This window comes from Neocloeon triangulifer, unplaced genomic scaffold (genome assembly GCF_031216515.1).
Source record: "Neocloeon triangulifer isolate White Clay Creek 2 clone unplaced genomic scaffold, ASM3121651v1 ptg000003l, whole genome shotgun sequence".
In the NCBI taxonomy this organism is placed as follows: Eukaryota; Metazoa; Arthropoda; class Insecta; order Ephemeroptera; family Baetidae; genus Neocloeon; species Neocloeon triangulifer.
In genome coordinates this window covers 3,438,730-3,455,492 of record NW_026775546.1, presented here as the reverse complement: position 1 = coordinate 3,455,492, position 16,763 = coordinate 3,438,730, and the positions used below count along the sequence as shown (strand labels likewise).

General features: G+C 37.6%; 5 protein-coding genes across 15 annotated transcripts in view; 4 read left to right on the top strand and 1 right to left on the bottom strand.

The window, feature by feature from the left end:
- Positions 1–7,171, top strand: part of LOC132205658 (pleckstrin homology domain-containing family G member 5-like) — a 71,306-nt gene extending 64,135 nt beyond the window's left edge. For 7 of the 11 annotated variants that reach the window (XM_059634884.1, XM_059634885.1, XM_059634875.1 and 4 more), the window contains 16 exons: positions 97–266; positions 530–730; positions 1,259–1,372; positions 1,653–1,802; positions 2,435–2,545; positions 2,627–2,785; positions 3,042–3,281; positions 3,513–3,721; positions 3,850–4,026; positions 4,107–4,450; positions 4,507–4,667; positions 4,796–4,819; positions 4,931–5,177; positions 5,248–5,360; positions 5,420–5,625; positions 5,688–7,171. In XM_059634884.1, coding sequence (XP_059490867.1) covers positions 97–266; positions 530–730; positions 1,259–1,372; positions 1,653–1,802; positions 2,435–2,545; positions 2,627–2,785; positions 3,042–3,281; positions 3,513–3,721; positions 3,850–4,026; positions 4,107–4,450; positions 4,507–4,667; positions 4,796–4,819; positions 4,931–5,177; positions 5,248–5,360; positions 5,420–5,625; positions 5,688–5,697 — 2,636 coding nt within the window. In that variant the 3' untranslated portion in view covers positions 5,698–7,171. The remainder of the gene's footprint in view (positions 1–96; positions 267–529; positions 731–1,258; positions 1,373–1,652; positions 1,803–2,434; positions 2,546–2,626; positions 2,786–3,041; positions 3,282–3,512; positions 3,722–3,849; positions 4,027–4,106; positions 4,451–4,506; positions 4,668–4,795; positions 4,820–4,930; positions 5,178–5,247; positions 5,361–5,419; positions 5,626–5,687) is intronic. The other 4 variants (XM_059634877.1, XM_059634876.1, XM_059634886.1 and 1 more) reach the window with 4 other exon arrangements.
- Positions 7,172–8,006: 835 nt separating this feature from the next.
- On the top strand, positions 8,007–9,753 carry LOC132205660 (uncharacterized). The gene is made up of 5 exons (XM_059634888.1): positions 8,007–8,167; positions 8,689–8,799; positions 8,973–9,053; positions 9,113–9,244; positions 9,336–9,753. Exons 2-5 carry the CDS (start codon positions 8,707–8,709, stop codon positions 9,417–9,419), a joined length of 390 nt encoding a protein of 129 aa, XP_059490871.1. The 5' UTR covers positions 8,007–8,167; positions 8,689–8,706; the 3' UTR covers positions 9,420–9,753.
- Positions 9,754–10,136: 383 nt separating this feature from the next.
- LOC132205694 (solute carrier family 35 member B1 homolog) lies at positions 10,137–12,377 on the top strand. The gene is made up of 3 exons (XM_059634944.1): positions 10,137–10,440; positions 10,628–10,830; positions 11,072–12,377. Exons 1-3 carry the CDS (start codon positions 10,255–10,257, stop codon positions 11,646–11,648), a joined length of 966 nt encoding a protein of 321 aa, XP_059490927.1. The 5' UTR covers positions 10,137–10,254; the 3' UTR covers positions 11,649–12,377.
- A 410-nt stretch (positions 12,378–12,787) lies between these two features.
- Positions 12,788–15,239, top strand: LOC132205685 (solute carrier family 35 member E2B-like). Its single transcript, XM_059634931.1, has 7 exons — positions 12,788–13,061; positions 13,123–13,258; positions 13,509–13,624; positions 13,989–14,121; positions 14,176–14,229; positions 14,292–14,495; positions 14,710–15,239. Exons 1-7 carry the CDS (start codon positions 12,890–12,892, stop codon positions 14,879–14,881), a joined length of 987 nt encoding a protein of 328 aa, XP_059490914.1. The 5' UTR covers positions 12,788–12,889; the 3' UTR covers positions 14,882–15,239.
- Positions 15,173–16,658, bottom strand: LOC132205684 (actin, clone 302-like). Its single transcript, XM_059634930.1, has 5 exons — positions 16,472–16,658; positions 16,179–16,412; positions 15,984–16,122; positions 15,720–15,925; positions 15,173–15,665 (listed from the first exon to the last, which is right to left on the bottom strand). Exons 1-5 carry the CDS (start codon positions 16,586–16,588, stop codon positions 15,267–15,269), a joined length of 1,095 nt encoding a protein of 364 aa, XP_059490913.1. The 5' UTR covers positions 16,589–16,658; the 3' UTR covers positions 15,173–15,266.
- Between the last annotated feature and the right edge of the window lie 105 nt (positions 16,659–16,763).

Genomic DNA, 16,763 nt, shown 5'->3' with positions numbered 1-16,763 from the left:
AAGAAATCAACCATATTTTTACTCTCATTATTTCTCTATCTCTCAAAAGTTTCACGATCAATCTCCAATAAAACATTTGTCCATTTTTTTCTACGGATTTTTTCACAGGATTCTTTTTAAACTTGTACGATATGGAGGATGACTGGCGCGAACTGGTGCACGGCTGTGAGGAACTGAGCGAAAAAATCGTGCAGCAACAGACGGCAATATGGGAGCTGGTGCAGACTGAGCTCTCCTACATCCATATCTTAGGCGTCGTTCGAGACGTGAGTAGTGTGAAACCCATATGTGGAGCTCCAAACTTATCATTCCGCCGGCGGCTCGCTGTACCCGCCGCGGTGGGCGAATTAAAATCCGCCGCTCGTAAATCACTCAAACACAAAAGACGGTTTTTTATTCCCTGCCGAAGACGAAAAGTTTTGGCGCAGGAAAGAAAGTTTATCCAAATAAAGCGGAGTTTTAATCTCAAACTCTCATTGTCAGGCGGATAATCAAAATAAAATTGACTTTGGGATTAATTTTTTTCCAGCTGTTCATCGCCTGCCTTAGACACCTGCAAGCGGAGAATCTGCTCGAACACGTCGACCCGAGCCGTCTGTTCAGCAACATTAGTGACATTTACCTGGTCAACGTCAGCTTCTGGCTCAACCACATCCAACCAATGGTGGACAGGAGCAGAGCCACCAAACAACTTTTGAACCCCAGTCTCATGCTGCCAGGATTTTTAAAGGTATTGAATTTTTTTAGATTATTAAATTTTATTTTATTTCCCTTGCAATGAAAGGAAAATTTGAGAAATTACGTTTTTTTTAATGTTTTTCTCTAATATTTCAAGAGATAAGTAAGTTTAAAAAAAGCTCAGAAATTTCTATGACATTATAGGATTTATTTTTCATAAAATTATTTTACTTCAAGAATTTTCTAAAATTAAAATAAAATTTGTGAACTCTACAATGAATTCTGTAATTCCATAGAACATTTGCCTATTTCAGTATATTTTTTCTACATTTTTAATTTATTGATTAGAGAAAATGACAATACGGAAAATTCTCCTGGGCATTTTCCTACAATCTAAATCCAGCCAAATCCAATAAATGTTGCAATTTTCGCTCCGCCGCCTCCGACCCTGAATGAAATAGTAGGCCGTGTGTGTTTCTGCATGCCAAACCCGGTCTTCCTGGCATATACACAGAAATACACACAGTCAGAGAGGCGCAGGGAATAAATATTGATCAGACGTGCGTCTTGCATTTTACAGTTCGACGAGCTCTTCGCGCCGTACACTCGATATTGCTCGGATCAACAGGACCAGTGCCAGCAGTACTGCCGGGAGAACATGCAAACCAGCGAATTATTCATGGCCTACTTGGCAGTGAGTGAGCTTTAACTTGAGAATTTCAAATCTGACAGATAGTTAGAGCCGCTCTCTTGATGCTCTGATTCTTGAAATATGCAAATAGTACGTCACGGCTTTCCAGTCATGGAAAATGTGAATAGATTTTCTGGCTGAAATAGTCAAAATTGAAGACACAAGTTTTTATTTTTTAATTAGTTTATATTAGGACTAAATTTGTAAGTTCTAATATTTATCAGAAAGTTATTATTTTTTATTATCTACATTTTTATGTTTATTATTTATCGTCAATTTGCAGTGGTGCGAGGCTCAGCGTGAATGCAAAAGGCTTCGGCTGCTGGACATCCTGGTAAAACCCATGCAGCGGCTCACCAAGTACTCTCTCCTGCTGAAGGCCATCCTCAAAAACACCGACGACACCGACCAGAGGATGGACCTGCTACTTATGGTAATTCAACCTTGACAAATATTTGCCCTCTGGCCCTCTTGTGTTTACCTTGAGCCTTTCAAGACCTCCTTCGCTTTTAGCAACGGAGGCATTGAAATTTCAATTTCCTCAACGCCCGTGCATTCGTTTAGTCTTTGAACTTTGAAACTTTAACAGCAAAATATAATTTGGACAGCTTTAGAAATAATGAAAGACTTGATTTTTGTGGTTATGCATACCGCGTTACAGTGATGATGGGCAGGTTGCATAAATTGTTAGCAAGACATTTTTATTTTGTTAACTTTTCACAAAATCAATAAAAGGCAAATTTCTAGAATGAACAAAAAGTATACATATCATGGCTGTTTAGTGTATTAAAAAAAACTATAACTCAAGAGAAGTTATTATATTAGAAGTTATTACATTATACAGTTTTTTTTATTTACTATTGAATTCTATACATAATTGAAAACAATATTGTTCTAATTAAGAAGCGACTCTAGTAATTGATTAATTTATAAATTATAATCTTTTATCAACTTCTTCTCCATAAAAAAGAGAAAACTAATTAATTCAAAAAAATTCTTGTCTTTTTTCCACTGTTTTCCTCCATTGTAACCATCTTTGCCTCTCTTTTTTTTGCTACTATGCAGATCAAGCACGTGGACCACTTTGTGAGCAGTGTCAACACTTCCCTTAGAATGCAACAAGACGAGGAAAAGCTACGTCTGATTGCTGCCAGGGTCAACAGCTACGAGGTCATGGTAAGAAAAGTTGATTAATTAAAACGGCGCTTTTGTCGCCGTCACATTACTCGGCAAAGGTGCTTATCTCACGCATTCAAGCAGGAAATCAAGGACGAAGACTTGGAAAAGTTGGTGAAGGCGCACAGCGATCTCAACCTCAACACGCCAATGCCCGGCTGCACCTCTAGTCAATTCCGACAGCTCCTCTTCGAGGGCGGCCTCATCCTAAAGGAGCACGCCAAGTCCAAAGTCGTCAAGGTCAGTCAATTATTTTTGTATTCATTTAATTTCATAGGAGTAATTAAAAGAAAGAACAGTCTGATTTATTAAATTTTCCTGATTATAAAAATTATTTGGATAATTTTTTCATACGTTTTATTTCAAATTTCCATAATTCTTGTGAAATATCTTTTGTATTATTATTTTTGTTTTAATTTTTAAATATGATAATTTATTATTGCAAAAAAAATTCCCACGACAAGCGTTTCATAATCTGTGCAAACTTTTCCCGCAGACGGAAGTGCACGGTCTGCTGTTCACAGACATTCTTCTGCTGTGCAAAGTGACAAACGCCGGCAAAAAACAGCCGGAAAATTACAAAGTGGTGCGGCAGCCGTTCGTCGTGGATCGTCTGCAGATGGTGGAAATTGTGCGAGATTCGCAGCCTGGCTTGGGGGTGGTTTACCTCAATGAGTACCAAACCGCCGTCGCCGCTTTCACCCTCTTTTCCAACGACAAAGCGACAAACATCAAGGTATATAAGAAAGAGGCAAAGTGCCGAGAACGCTTTGCAGTAGTTCTAATTGCTTTGCTGTATGCAAGAGCTTGCTTTTAACACGTTTTTTTTTTATATTTATAACAGCATTAAAAATGATCCTAATGGAGGATTTTTTAATGACCTCGACCCAAATATTTCAATTGTTTTTTGTTTTCTTCTTCAAAAGCTTAAAAAAATTCCGAAAATTTAATTATTTTCAATTACCAGGTCTGGGCAGAGAAAATAAGAAAAACGCAGCACGCCTACAAGCAGGCCAAGAGTGCGGCCAAAGCGGCAGAAACGGCGGCCGCCCTGGCCGCAGGAATGATGCACCCTGACATGACTGACGACGGCATTGAAGATGTGAACCATTATCTGGCGTTTTCTTCCCGAAGCCAGAGCTCATCACGAATGCTCAGTCTCAACCACTCGCAGAGGTATATAAGATAGTGAGATTGAAATTTATTGCAACTTTTTTACTCAATATAACTTATTTCCAGCATCAGCAATTTTGCTGGAAATAGAAACAATCTCTGTATAAATTTATTGTTTTTATTCTTTTCAGCGAGTCTATGGAAATTACTGATGCTTCGAGCTTTAACCACAGTAGAGGAGTAAGTTTGGAAATGGAGGCTGGTGGAAGAGGTTCCAGCCTCAGCTCAGATGAAGGCTCCTCCGGAGGAGAGCTGAAATTAACATTTACTCCTCCCCACGCTACCTCACCTTCACCCCGAATTGAAAAGTTAGTCAAACAAAATATAATTAAATTTTTTTGAAAAATTTAGAAAAAATTTATAATGAAATATTTAATTATAATTTTAGGCGTTCACCAATGCGCTCTCCAAACATGCTGGGTGTGCATCATCTTCGGCATGGTGGTGGCCAGTCGTTACCAAATCTTAGCCTTTCAGAGAGTCCCTCGTCAGGACTAATGAGTCCAGTGACCCTTCCCCAGCAAGGCACAAACAGTTTGCTGTCTGTGCCAACTGGCAAAGGTCTCTCACCTCAGAGGGGCGTCTCGTATCCACCACCCTCACCAAGGGCCCTCCGCCGAAGTTACGCAGTACCCCAGTCTCGAAACCCACCCCTCTTGAAGAGCAGACACGTCCTTGGTGTCCGGTCGGCTAATGAGGCGGAAGGCAGTGTCGACGTCCCACAAATTGCAGGTATTATATTGAAATATTAGAAAATGCTTTGAAGTAATTTGTGATTAAAATTTCAGAAATTCCACCTCCAAAAGAGTCATGCAGCAGCTCATACTTGAAAAGTGAAGAGGAAAGCCCAGGGGCTCGAGCGTACAGGCAGGTTATAAATTCCAAACGCCAAGTCCGAGGGTCTGACGTCCGAAGATACCACACGGCGGGAGTCATAGACGACCTTAAGGTAAGAATACTAAGAATCTTCATAATTATTATTAAATGTAGTGTTGTGACCATTTTTGTGAAATGACACTAAATCTTCCAATATGGGAATAATCTAAGATTGAAAAAATAAAAAATTTGTCACGCCAGCAATTCAGTTTGGATCCTCCAAAGGTGAGCTCAATAAGGAAATCAGTTCAAAATTTTATTTTTTTCATTGGGTTATTTTTATATTTTGTGATTTTAACAAAACTTTAATTTTTTTTCCCTTTTTCTCAATTCTAGAAATTGGTAATTAAGGACACGAGCATTCACAAAAGACTCTCTTGGAATTGCGGCGCCGGTTCTGCTGGGATGCAGCCTTTGGGCTCTTGCGCCAGAAACGCAGGCATTAGTGCGGACAGTGTGCAGAGCTCGAGTGGCGTTTCGAGCAGCACTGGCAGCCAGGCCATGCTGTACCAAAACGAAATCCTCGAGATAAAAACTACACCGCCAGCAGAACCACCGTCTCCAGCTCTTCCAGCCCTCAAAGGTATTATAAAGTCACTCAAATTTCTTATTTTAAATTATTTTCTTTATTTAAATTATATTTCAATGTTTAGTGTGTCCAGCAACTCCACTATTGAAGGCGGTGGAAGACGAATTAGGCGTCTCTGAGGGTGATGTCCACCTTTTTTCTACAGTTGAGGATATTGTGGAAGCTTTTAATTTAGAGGTATAACCAAATTTTGATTATGCAAATTTCAATATTTATAATAAAATCTAATTTTTTAGGTGATTCAAGGTGCTGCAAATTTCTCTGAAAACGAGCCATATCCTGAAACGCAACCCCTTGAACCAGAAGCAATGCCAGCAATAACTCAACCTCCTCGCAGGACCGAGTGCTCACTGGCAGGACCGCCACCTGCTGTGCCGCCCAGGTCCAGAAACAATTCGGCCACTTCTGAAAAGAACGATCTCTGCTCCAACCTTGATTCAACGTGAGTTGTAATTCATTTGGAAATTGTTTTATCATCAGAATTTTTGGAAATATTTATTGCAGGGATGTGTGAGAAGGGCGAGCCTCTGTGGACGAAACGGCTACAGAGGCTCTGATTCTAAATGAGTTCTCGAAGACGCAACAAGGGACCAGAAAATTTCTGACCAGCGCTGCTCGGAGCTGCTCCGTCATTTGGAGCAAAATCAAATCATCGGTTGATCAAGGTCCATCAGACGACCCGTCTGACAGCAACGTGGAAAAACTCTCGAATCTTTTCAACATTTACAAAAAACAGTGAAAATACCACTCGCATTATATACACACAAAATAGGAATGAGAATGAAAAAGTGCTGAGCAAAGAGAGAGTATTTTTTAAGTGAAAAGAGATAACTATTAGGTATTATTTTATCTATGAAATAGCATAATGAAAATGCATTCATATATTTACAAACTAAAAGTCTGTCGCCTCTGCTGGGTAACAAAATATATAGCCAAGTTATAGACTCTGAAAATCTTTAAGGCCTGTAGATTGTTAGCGGAATTAAGTCTTGTCATTTTGAAATTCGGTGAAATTGTTTTAAATTTATTTACGCAAATTATAAGGACAAGTCCTGCTATGCAGGCGGAAATACTTGAAAAGTTTTTGGTCGCAAATTGAGATGCGTTGTAAATATTTCTTAATTAAATATTCTTCCGTAAAAATGCAACATTTTTCCAGACTGAATCACAAGAAAACATTACGTGGGTTATGCATGCTTGAAAAATATACATCGCTATATACAATTTTAAATATAGGAAAGACCAGAAATTTATCATTATGTGTAAGGTGTAGCGGAATTTCTAAAAAAAAAATACTCTAGATTTGTGATGGCTTCGTTTGACAATTATTGAATAATTTAAAGCATTTCGGTCAAAAGGAAACTTGGAAAGTTAAAGTCTCAGGTGAAGTAATTAAAAATTTCAGCCTCTTGATATCAATGCGTTTAGGTAAATAGTCCATAGTATTAAGGCTGGAATTCAATAATTAGTGCTTAGGGTCCTTTTAACCAATGTCCTAATACTGAAATTATTATCTTTCCAGGCAATTCAGAGAGACGTTCTGTGTAAATTAGTCAAATTAATTAAATACAGAGGGGAAACGACACTCTTTTCAATGATTGTGTGTGTTATTGCTTAGGAAGAAAACAATATCACAGAGCTAGATAATATCAAGTTGACATAGAGATTTTCTTCCTGCAAAATAATAAAAAGGCATATTGTGATTTTGAACGACAAGGAAGGCCTACCTGTTGCCTAAATAAGTTTAGTAGCGAGTTTATTGTATTTGTGTACTTAGATGAGATGAGAGAGAGCGAAAAGAAAATCACAACGGAATTATAATAAAAAAAGGGGAAAATGAGAAACTCAGACTGTAATTGATGCAGATTCTTTGAATATAATTTAATTGATTAGCCGCGTGTATTTGATGTTGAATGTGAGATTTCACTGAAATGTCAAGGGACAAAACAATTTATTTATATTTATAAGTACGGGATGGCTAAAAATTTTTAAATACATTTAACGCAGAAAGTAATTCTAATTAATTTTTCTGTTCCTTCAAAATGGCCTTTAGAACATTTAAAATACATATCCCAAAATGGTAACGATATAAAAATCTTGAATACATTATCTTGAAATAAAATTCAGTTATATTAAAAAGTTAAAAATAAAAAATATGGATAGCTCAACGCAATCAAATTTTGTTTAAAATTACTGTCATTTAAAAAAATAAACATTAAAACGAATATTGTATTACAAAATTAACTAAATAAATTTGCAAAAGCATCTTTTTAGTACTAACGTCCTTTAACACGACGATCTCAATACAATTTAAAGCACAACTTACTAACAAAAGCTCCTATTTTTAACAATATTATTGCTTGAGGAAAAATGCTAATTATATTATGGTCACAAAACTTTTGTATTTTTAGAATGTGGCGTTTGAGATACTCTGAGAACGCATGAACCATAAGAAAAAGTGTTGCTATACATTTCTACCATTTCTCTTTATTGTGAATTTGGATCTATATTCTTGTTGATATGACACGATATTTTAATTCTCGTTAATTCCCATATTGAAAAATCATGATGTATAATATTAAATATAATTATCAAAACGATCTTACAATTATAGAAGAAAATATTGTGGTCAATAAATAAATGTGATTTCTGTCTTGATATTAAAAAAAAAAAAAAACTATTATTTTATTGTATAGATCAAATTTTTTCAGCGCATATTTTTTACTTATGTGTCCTCTTCGTAGATATTACGATTTGGCGCGAGTAGCTTCAAAGGAGTGAGAGTGAATTTCCTTGGCATCATGTACACAGTGTTCTCCTCCTCATAATAAAAAAGTCGGCCGCCAAAGTTACGTGAATAGAAAGCACGCAGCACAACACTTTCACATTTCTCGAGACGCCAGTCGTCCACGTTCATTTGCAGTCTCATCGCGCTACTCGTCGCCTCAACAAACGCCGCTCTTCCCGAGCCTCTCCAAAAACAGGTGACTTGTACCTCCTAATTTTTTTAATTTCATATTTTTTTTTATTAATGTAGCGCGCGGGATCAGCTTAATTATAAAATTATTCCAAAATTACTGGGCCAAATTTAACAACAAAATTTGTCGAAATTTGTCAATAATTTGAACAAAATTTTAATTTCATAAATTTAAAAAGAAATTGATTTTTACTCTACTTACAAAAATTATCAAAATTTTTTAATAATTTAAAATATCCTCTTTATTTTCAAGTAGAGAATTTCCAGAATTTTCAAACTTAAAAATTTATTACACCGCAAGTATAAATTAATGCAATTAATAAATTAAACCAGAATTCATGTGTAATGAATTCTCCGCGCACACGCACCTCTAGGATTTTCCACACAGTTAATTCATTATTATTACATCATCGTCAGCCTTACAACGAGATTTCACGCTCTCATGACTCTCGCAATTTTATCTTTCGCTATTTCCTTTATTAAATCTAAACGTGTTACACAATTTTTCTTGTATGATTTTATCTGCAGATTTTGCACGGTACGAATATGTGGAGAAGCCAAAGTGTTCATTCCTGCCTCCTGGTTTTTTTGGTCCTAATAGACGTCATTGCTGGAAGGCCGGTGGACCAAATTAATGCGGTGAGTTTCATTTTTCATTGATTCTTGAGGTTTCTTTTTAAAGAATGATCATTCTCAAGGCTTTTTATCGGAGCGTGCAGGAGCGTGTCTTGTTAAATAAAATTAAATATACAAGTATAAGTTTATTTTTGTTTTCCTCATATTTAAAATTTTCAATTTTTTCAATGTTCCAGATCTCAAGCTTTGACGTTGCTACACAAAATGGAAGCAATAGTCTGAACGGCCTCCAGAAATTGATCTATAACTACCTGGAGGTATTATTATTGTTATTATTTTTTGGTGATAGTTGATTTTTTAATTTTTATTCTTTTAGCCCAAGCCTATTGTGGATACAATTAAAGAGCAGGAAAAGTACGGCAATGACGGCGACGTTCTCGGAGGTGTTGGCAGGGCCATTGTGGGAGGCACCGAGTCTCTCAGCGTTTTCACAGCCAACACCATCAGCGTAAGTGCAGTCGCTAATTTAAGGAGAATAAGTGAAATTTGTTTGATTCGCACCTCACTGAATTGAAAGCTAACCCATTCTCATTTTTCAGTTGCCTGGATCGGTTTTCAGAAGACTGATTTCCCGGTTGACTGATAATCTCGGCAGGATGGGAGCGCAAATCGTTGGACTTTAGGATAAATAATTCAAAATTTCGTAGCTCGAAAATTGAAGAAAAGTTACCCTGTCCGTATGAAAATATTTGCATATTATTTATAAAAGCTTCCTTCGGATCCACATTTTATAGCTCGCGCACAAATAAAAATTTGTGAAACAAAAGAAATTGCCTGGAACACACTCAGACTGGACTTAAATATGTCATAAGATTAATAGTCTCCTGATATTCTCCATAAATAATTGTGATTTTATGAAGTGTCATTGCTGTAGAATATATTCTCGAAGCCAAAATGATTATTTTTTCAGTTCCGCGAAAAAATAAAGTGAAAAAGCTATCATTTCATTTTGATAAATCACAAAAATTTTATTTACCTTCCTTATTTTCTCAATGCGAAAAAGAACACTAATATGTTAACAATTTTCATTCAAAAAAAAATAATTTTGATTGAACGTGGTTCTGGCGTCAAATTTCAAACAAATTCTCGAATGTCGAAAAAACTGCAACTAAAACCGGTATTTAAAAAATCATGTTTTGCGTTATTTTGAAAATTTCAATCGTTTATTTACATAAAAGCACAAGTTTTAACTTTTTAAATGAATAAAATGTCAAAGTTAGTCTATTAAGTAATTATTTGTGGCAAAAACACCAACTCAAATGTAAAATACCGTTTAAACCGGTACAGAAATTTAAAAAATACCGACACCGGCGATGAGCCACGCCTCTTTTAGTTTTGTTTACGTCGTTTGTTGAAAAGTCAGAACCGCTGATTCAGACGAATCGAATCGGGCGACGTGGTGTTTTCTCGTTCCAAAGGCAGCATCTCTCGGTCGGCTCTCCGTTCGGCCGCCGAAAGATGGACAACTCGCGCCTCCTGTTCTACGCTCTCGGCATTTTCGTGTGCTACTTTTACTACGGCGTCGTCCAGGAACGAATCACCAGGGGCAAGTACGTCAGCTCGCCGGACGCTGAGCCCGAATTCTTCACCTACAGCCTGAGCCTGGTGCTCACCACCTGCTTCTTCAACTACCTCTTTGCCAAGGTAAAAAAGATGAAAGGTTCAAAATATAATTGATTTAATATAATCATAAAAGAATTTTTAGTTTTAATTTAAAAAAAAAAAAAAAAAAAAAAAAAACATCGAGTATGAGGACGAAGTCATGATTTCAAATTTACATTGTTGTAAATAGTGATTTCAATTTTACTGATTTTTCTATGAATTTATTCAGGTTCTGCTGGCCACTGTCCAGAAAAAGCAGGGCGATGACTCGACCAAGACTATCTACTACTGTTCGAGCGCCCTCACCTACCTGCTGGCAATGGTTTGCAGCACCATGGCCCTCCAGTGGGTCAGCTACCCGACGCAAGTGGTTGGAAAGTCGTGCAAACCCATCCCAGTCATGATTCTTGGAGTTTTGCTCGGAAGAAAAAGGTTAAAAGCGTAAAAAAATATTAAATGGATTTTTAAAAAAAATCAGTTCAGAAAAAAATTTAAAAGATAAATTTTAAAAGAAATGTGCTTTAAAAATTTTACCCATTCTTTTGATTATTATTTTAGTAAAATTGCCTGTAAATTTTAAATATTTTGTGAACAAAAATTAAATTAAATTTTTTAAAGCATTGGATAAAATAAAATACCTAATTATTTTATTACAAATTTATATTTTTTACAGGTATCCGCTTCAGAAGTACCTCTTTGTGCTGCTAATAGTGGTCGGCGTTGCCCTGTTCATCTGGAAAGACCATTCGAAGCCACGATCGGAGGCAGTTCCCGACTCTTGGATGGGCGAAATCCTCCTCGTCCTTTCTCTCACCATGGACGGACTGACCGGCGCCATCCAGGAACGCATGCGGGCCGAGCACCAGTCCAAATCCGGCCACATGATGCTCAACATGAACTTCTGGTCTTGCGCTTTCCTCTCGGTCGCCGTCTTGATGTCCGGCGAAATCTGGGACTTCATCGCCTTCGTCGGCCGCCACCCGGACATCATCTGGCAACTTTCCACCTTCGCCCTGGCAAACGCACTTGGACAGTTTTTCATTTTCCTCACCGTGAGCGAATTCGGGCCCCTTCCGTGCTCCATTGTCACGACGACGAGGAAATTCTTCACCGTTCTCGGCTCGGTTCTGTTTTTCGGCAACACTTTGCTCTCTAGACAGTGGCTGGGCACCCTGTTTGTCTTCGCAGGCCTCTTCCTGGACAGCATGTACGGCAAGGCGCCGGCAGCCCCGCAAAAACCTATCAAGTAGAAGACAGCACAATTTTTCGCAAACTTTTTTGTGATCTTTTTTTTATTTTTAATGAAAAGTGATCAAATACAGTGAACAGGATCATATGCATATGATTGCTTTTTTAATGAACCGGCTCAAAGATTTTTATTTTAAGTTGAGCTTGCAGTCACGAATATCGTTAAAATTATTTGGAAACAATTTAACTTCTAATGGTTGCCAATCAATAAATGCTTTTGGAAGCAGTGAAGGAGTCTGGATTTTTAAAATAATATATTGTTGGAAGAAAAACTGTGCTATTTGTTGGCTATAATATAAATTTTGTGTTACGTGTTCTTACAGTCGGCGTTTGAAATTGTCCCATGCTTTTGTTGACAATTTATATAATTAATTTCCGTACCACAAAAGAACTAGTTATTTTTACAACATACTGTAACACGCAGTCTAGAAATTTTAGCTTTCAGTTACTTATCGTGCAATATTTCTGCTGTCAAAGCACATTTTGTTGCACAAGGAATCTACACTACTTGCCTCAAGTTGTATTAAGCTGTGTTTTGTCTATACTTGGTTAAATTATAATTTTGTTATCTTCCGACTGCCACTTGGAGTGTCAGATGCGAGCAATGATTGTGTTGTTTAATTATGAGGAATGTCATGTGTTGAATTTGATAGGAAATATCTATAAATTAATTTAAAATGTGCTGAGATACATTAAATAATAAAAAACCTTGATTTCAAATTTTATTTCAATTCTCGTCACGATTTCTTTCTAATTTATTCTCCACTATTTAAAACTTTGTGGCTATTTTTAGTCCTTTCTGGTTATATCAAACTTTCATCATAATGTAAGGAGTTGTTTTAATTTAAATTAAATTGAATAATAAAGAGAGGATTTTAATTAATATTTATGCATGTTATTCCTTTTTTTTTACTATTTTTATCAATAATATTTCATTTAAAAATCCGCAGCAAAAATGGTAAAGAATCATTTGAATTTATACATAAATCAATGAAAATTGGTTTCCCTTCGGCCTGCTAAATAAAATAATGTATTTCTGTCTGGAAAGGCGCCTGTAGTGGAATAACCCGTGTGCAAGGCTGTGATTGGTCCATTATCCGGTGCCCGGCGCTGATTGGTCCAGAGCTCGAAATCCGCCAGCTGTTGGAAATTTGTTTGTGTGGCTGAATAGACGACACTTCTTGATGCCCGTCGTACGAATAATTACCCTTTTGCGACGTGTCGGGGGCTGACCGGGGGCGGCATGGACGAGCCGCTGGTGTCGCGGGCTCCCGGGGGACGCGAACAGCCCCAGGGTGGCCTTTTGTCGGCCAGAGCCCTGCTTTTCCTCCTCCTCTGGTACATCTTCAGCGGATGCACCTTGTTTTTGAACAAGTACATTCTCACCTACCTGAAAGGCGATCCCACAATTTTGGGTATAAATATGGATAAAAGTTGAGGTTTTGATGTTGAATTTGGCAAATTTGGTCTTTTCAGGAACGTTCCAAATGCTGATGACGGCGTTTTGTGGTTTTGTGCAGATGTACGTGCCATGTGGAATGTACAAACCAGTTCAAAGGATGACAAGGCCGCCAGGGTTTTACAAGCACATGCTGCTTGTAGGCTGCACCAGGTTGCTCAGATGTTCCAAATTTACTTTATAATATTACCTATTAAATTAACCTATATTTATAATAAAAAATTTACTTTTAAAAATAATAATTACTTCTAGAACAAATTTGAAACTTCTAAATTTTTGCATGAAACATTTGTTCTCGAATGTTATATAATTTATTAATTTTCTTTTTAAACTATTTGTTGCTACTTTTATCGTGTAAAATCTGGAATCTAAGGCGAAGCTAAATAAGAAATTTTATTTTTAGGTTCATGACTGTGATTTTGGGCCTGGTTGCCCTTAACTATGTTGCTGTCAGTTTCACAGAGACTATCAAGAGTTCTGCACCAATGTTTACCGTCATCATTTCAAGGTTTCTCTTAGGTGAGGACAACTAGAATTAAATGATACTTGTAATAAAGTTATTTTACTATTTATTTTGTTAAAAAAATAATCGTTCATATCAGGTTTATATATGAACTCAAAAATGTTAATTATACTCTAGTTTTTTTTTGTTTCTTAAATTAATTTTAATTAATGAATTTATCACTGAGGGTATAGTTGAAGTGGATTTAAGTTTTAGTCAGATTTTCCTTGATGAGTTTTTTTAAAAAGACTTTTTTGTTTTTCATAAAACTAAACAAAGAAAAACTGAGACAACTCTACTGTTTTAGTTAAATGTTGACTTGGCAAATTTTTAATTTGATCATTCCCTCATTTAATTTGCTAACACATTTTTGTTTCCTAGGCGAAAAGACAGGTCTGTATGTGAATCTGTCTCTAATACCTGTGATGACCGGCTTGGCCCTCTGTTCGGCCAACGAGTTGAGTTTCAACATGAAAGGCTTCATAGCAGCTATGGCCACAAACTTGACCGAATGGTGAGACAAACCACCCTATTAAAAATAAATGTATTTTTACAGTCCTCATCTCAGTTTACAGAATGTGTACTCCAAAATGCTTATCAGCGGGGACCAGTTCAAATATACGTGAGCTTTTTTTTTAATTCAATTTCGTGTTGATTTTTTCTAATAATTTTGTTTTATTTCAGTCCAGCTGAGCTGCAGTTTTACACAAGCATGGCCTCCGTGGTTGTTCAAATCCCTGCCTCGTTGTTGTTTGTTGATATAGACATAGTGACCCATGAAACGGACCACACTCTCCTATCCCTTTTTCTGCTCAACGGACTGTTTTTCCACTTCCAGAGCATCACTGCCTACGTGCTTATGGACTACATCAGTCCTGTGACACACAGGTATTAATTTATGCAACCCAAAATAATTCAAAAGTAGAAATTCTTCATGATGATCATATTGATGAGTATTGCATTTCATAAAAGTTCAAATTTTTTAAATTTTGAAAACATAGTAAAAATTACATTAAATCATTCTAAAATTAAATTGATTGATTTCATAATTTAAATTTTAATTTAAAGTTTTTAATTAATCATGTAAAAATTGAAATTCTAGTGTGGCCAACACTGCAAAACGAGCTTTCCTGATATGGCTGTCTGTGATTCTGTTCGGCAACCCCGTGACTGTGCTGAGCGGCCTCGGAACCTGCACCGTCATGGTGGGAGTTCTGCTCTACAACAGAGCCATCCACGCAGACTCTGCGCGGCAAAAAGTGGCCAACAGATAATCCTAGCTCATCTCCAGCAGCCAATATCATTCCACCTTATTTTTCTCTTCAGGTTTAATTTATTTCCATTCTCTCTTGCTTCTTTCGGGTGCTCTCATGTTTCGACTCGGACTTGAAACTTTGCTACTTATGTGCAACCAAGCCCACCTTTTTGCGGTACGGTTATTCCTTGCCATCCAAGAGCACAAACATTGTTTGTTAAAATCATTTTTAGTTTTTATCTTCCCTAATTTATGATACATTATAATCCACGCATTTTGTTTTGTGACTGTTGAACACACAAAAAGCCAGTTCTGTACTTTAAAGTGTATTTTAATAAATGTTGTAAGATTTTGAAAGAAAGAAAGACAAACAATATTTACATGTTATAATTAATCACTCTGGCTCAAACCAAATCACATTTCCTGTGCACAACATTAGGCCCAAGCTCGTCGTACTCCTTTTTGGTAATCCACATGTCCTGGAATTGCTTGAGCTCGGCAAAAATGGCACCTCCCATCCAGGCGGAGGGCACAAGCCCGTTTTCATGACCCCAGACTCCGATCTTCAAGTGCCCCCCGAGTCTGGCCTCCAGTTCGGTGTGGAGGCGGTCGGCAAGATATGGCAGCGTTCGAGGTCCTCCTGAAATGACCACCTGCTTGCTAATTGTCTGCTGAATAGCGCTCGGACAGTCCTGGATGGCCTCGGACACCAACTGAGGCACACCCATGGCCTCGCAGCCAAAGACGGCTGTGTTGAAGAGTCCCTCGGGAGCAAGAACTCTCTCTGAATCAACATTAACCACCTGCACATACAAACATTTATTTTATTTCAATGGAAAATGAGCAAAAATTTTAACCTGTCCGTCAGGCAGTTGGAAAGAGGCTGACAAATTTGGATTCTTCAACTCTGCTTCGAGGTCGGTGGCTACGTAGCAAAGGTTGTGAACCAGGACGTCTGCATGCTGGGTAAATACACCTCTGGCCTCGAGTTCCCTTTGCATGTAATTAGTAATATCATTACCCCCAAGGTCCACCCTTCTAATTCCCTCCTTAACAGTAAATCCTGGAAACGAATTTTTTTTTTATAAAAAAATTTATTTATAGAAATCTTAAATTTCAACCATCATAAATGGGCACAGCATAGGTTGCGTCCAATCCAGTGTCGAGAATGAGGCCATTGGTCTTGCCAATGGAAAAGAGCGTCAAAGCTGGCTGGCTGGCTACGTACATTTTAGGCACATTGAAGTTTTCAAAAAGAACCTTAATTCATATTTTTTAGTAAATTTTCAATTTTATAATTAAAATCATAAAAGCACCTGCGTCATTTTTTCCCGATTGACAGGCGGCACTAGAGGCTGTTCGGAGAGTAGGACGGGGTGCTGCTCAGGGTCCACCCTGAGAACTTCCTTGAAGGCGTATTGCCACAGGAGGATCATGTCGTCCCAACTGTCAACCCTGCCCCTTCGCAAGGGCCGACGAAGACCGAGGACATCCTGTTTTAAAAGGGCCTCGTCGCCAACGTAATGGTCCCTTAAGATGGAAATTCCACCCTGAGAAGAAAATTAATATGTAAATTATCACTCTTAATTGCCGCCTGTTGAAGACAAACTTTGTTTATTGGGCGACCAACGATGGTGCGGATAGACGCGGGGGTCCTCTGGTTGCTGAGACCCACCTTGCAGGTCTCAGCCCCCAACTCCATCACAATGCTAGAATGTCGCTCCATCTTTGACACTAAAGCTATTAGTGCCTCAAGTGACAATTAAATTGGGCAGCTGAAACACCATCAATCTTATCTAAATGTGGTTAAGTACGCCTTTACCAGATAAGACTGCAGCTTTTAGTGAAATTATGCGAGATATAAAATGTTCATTTGACGCGCGATTTTCAGCACCGTGTTT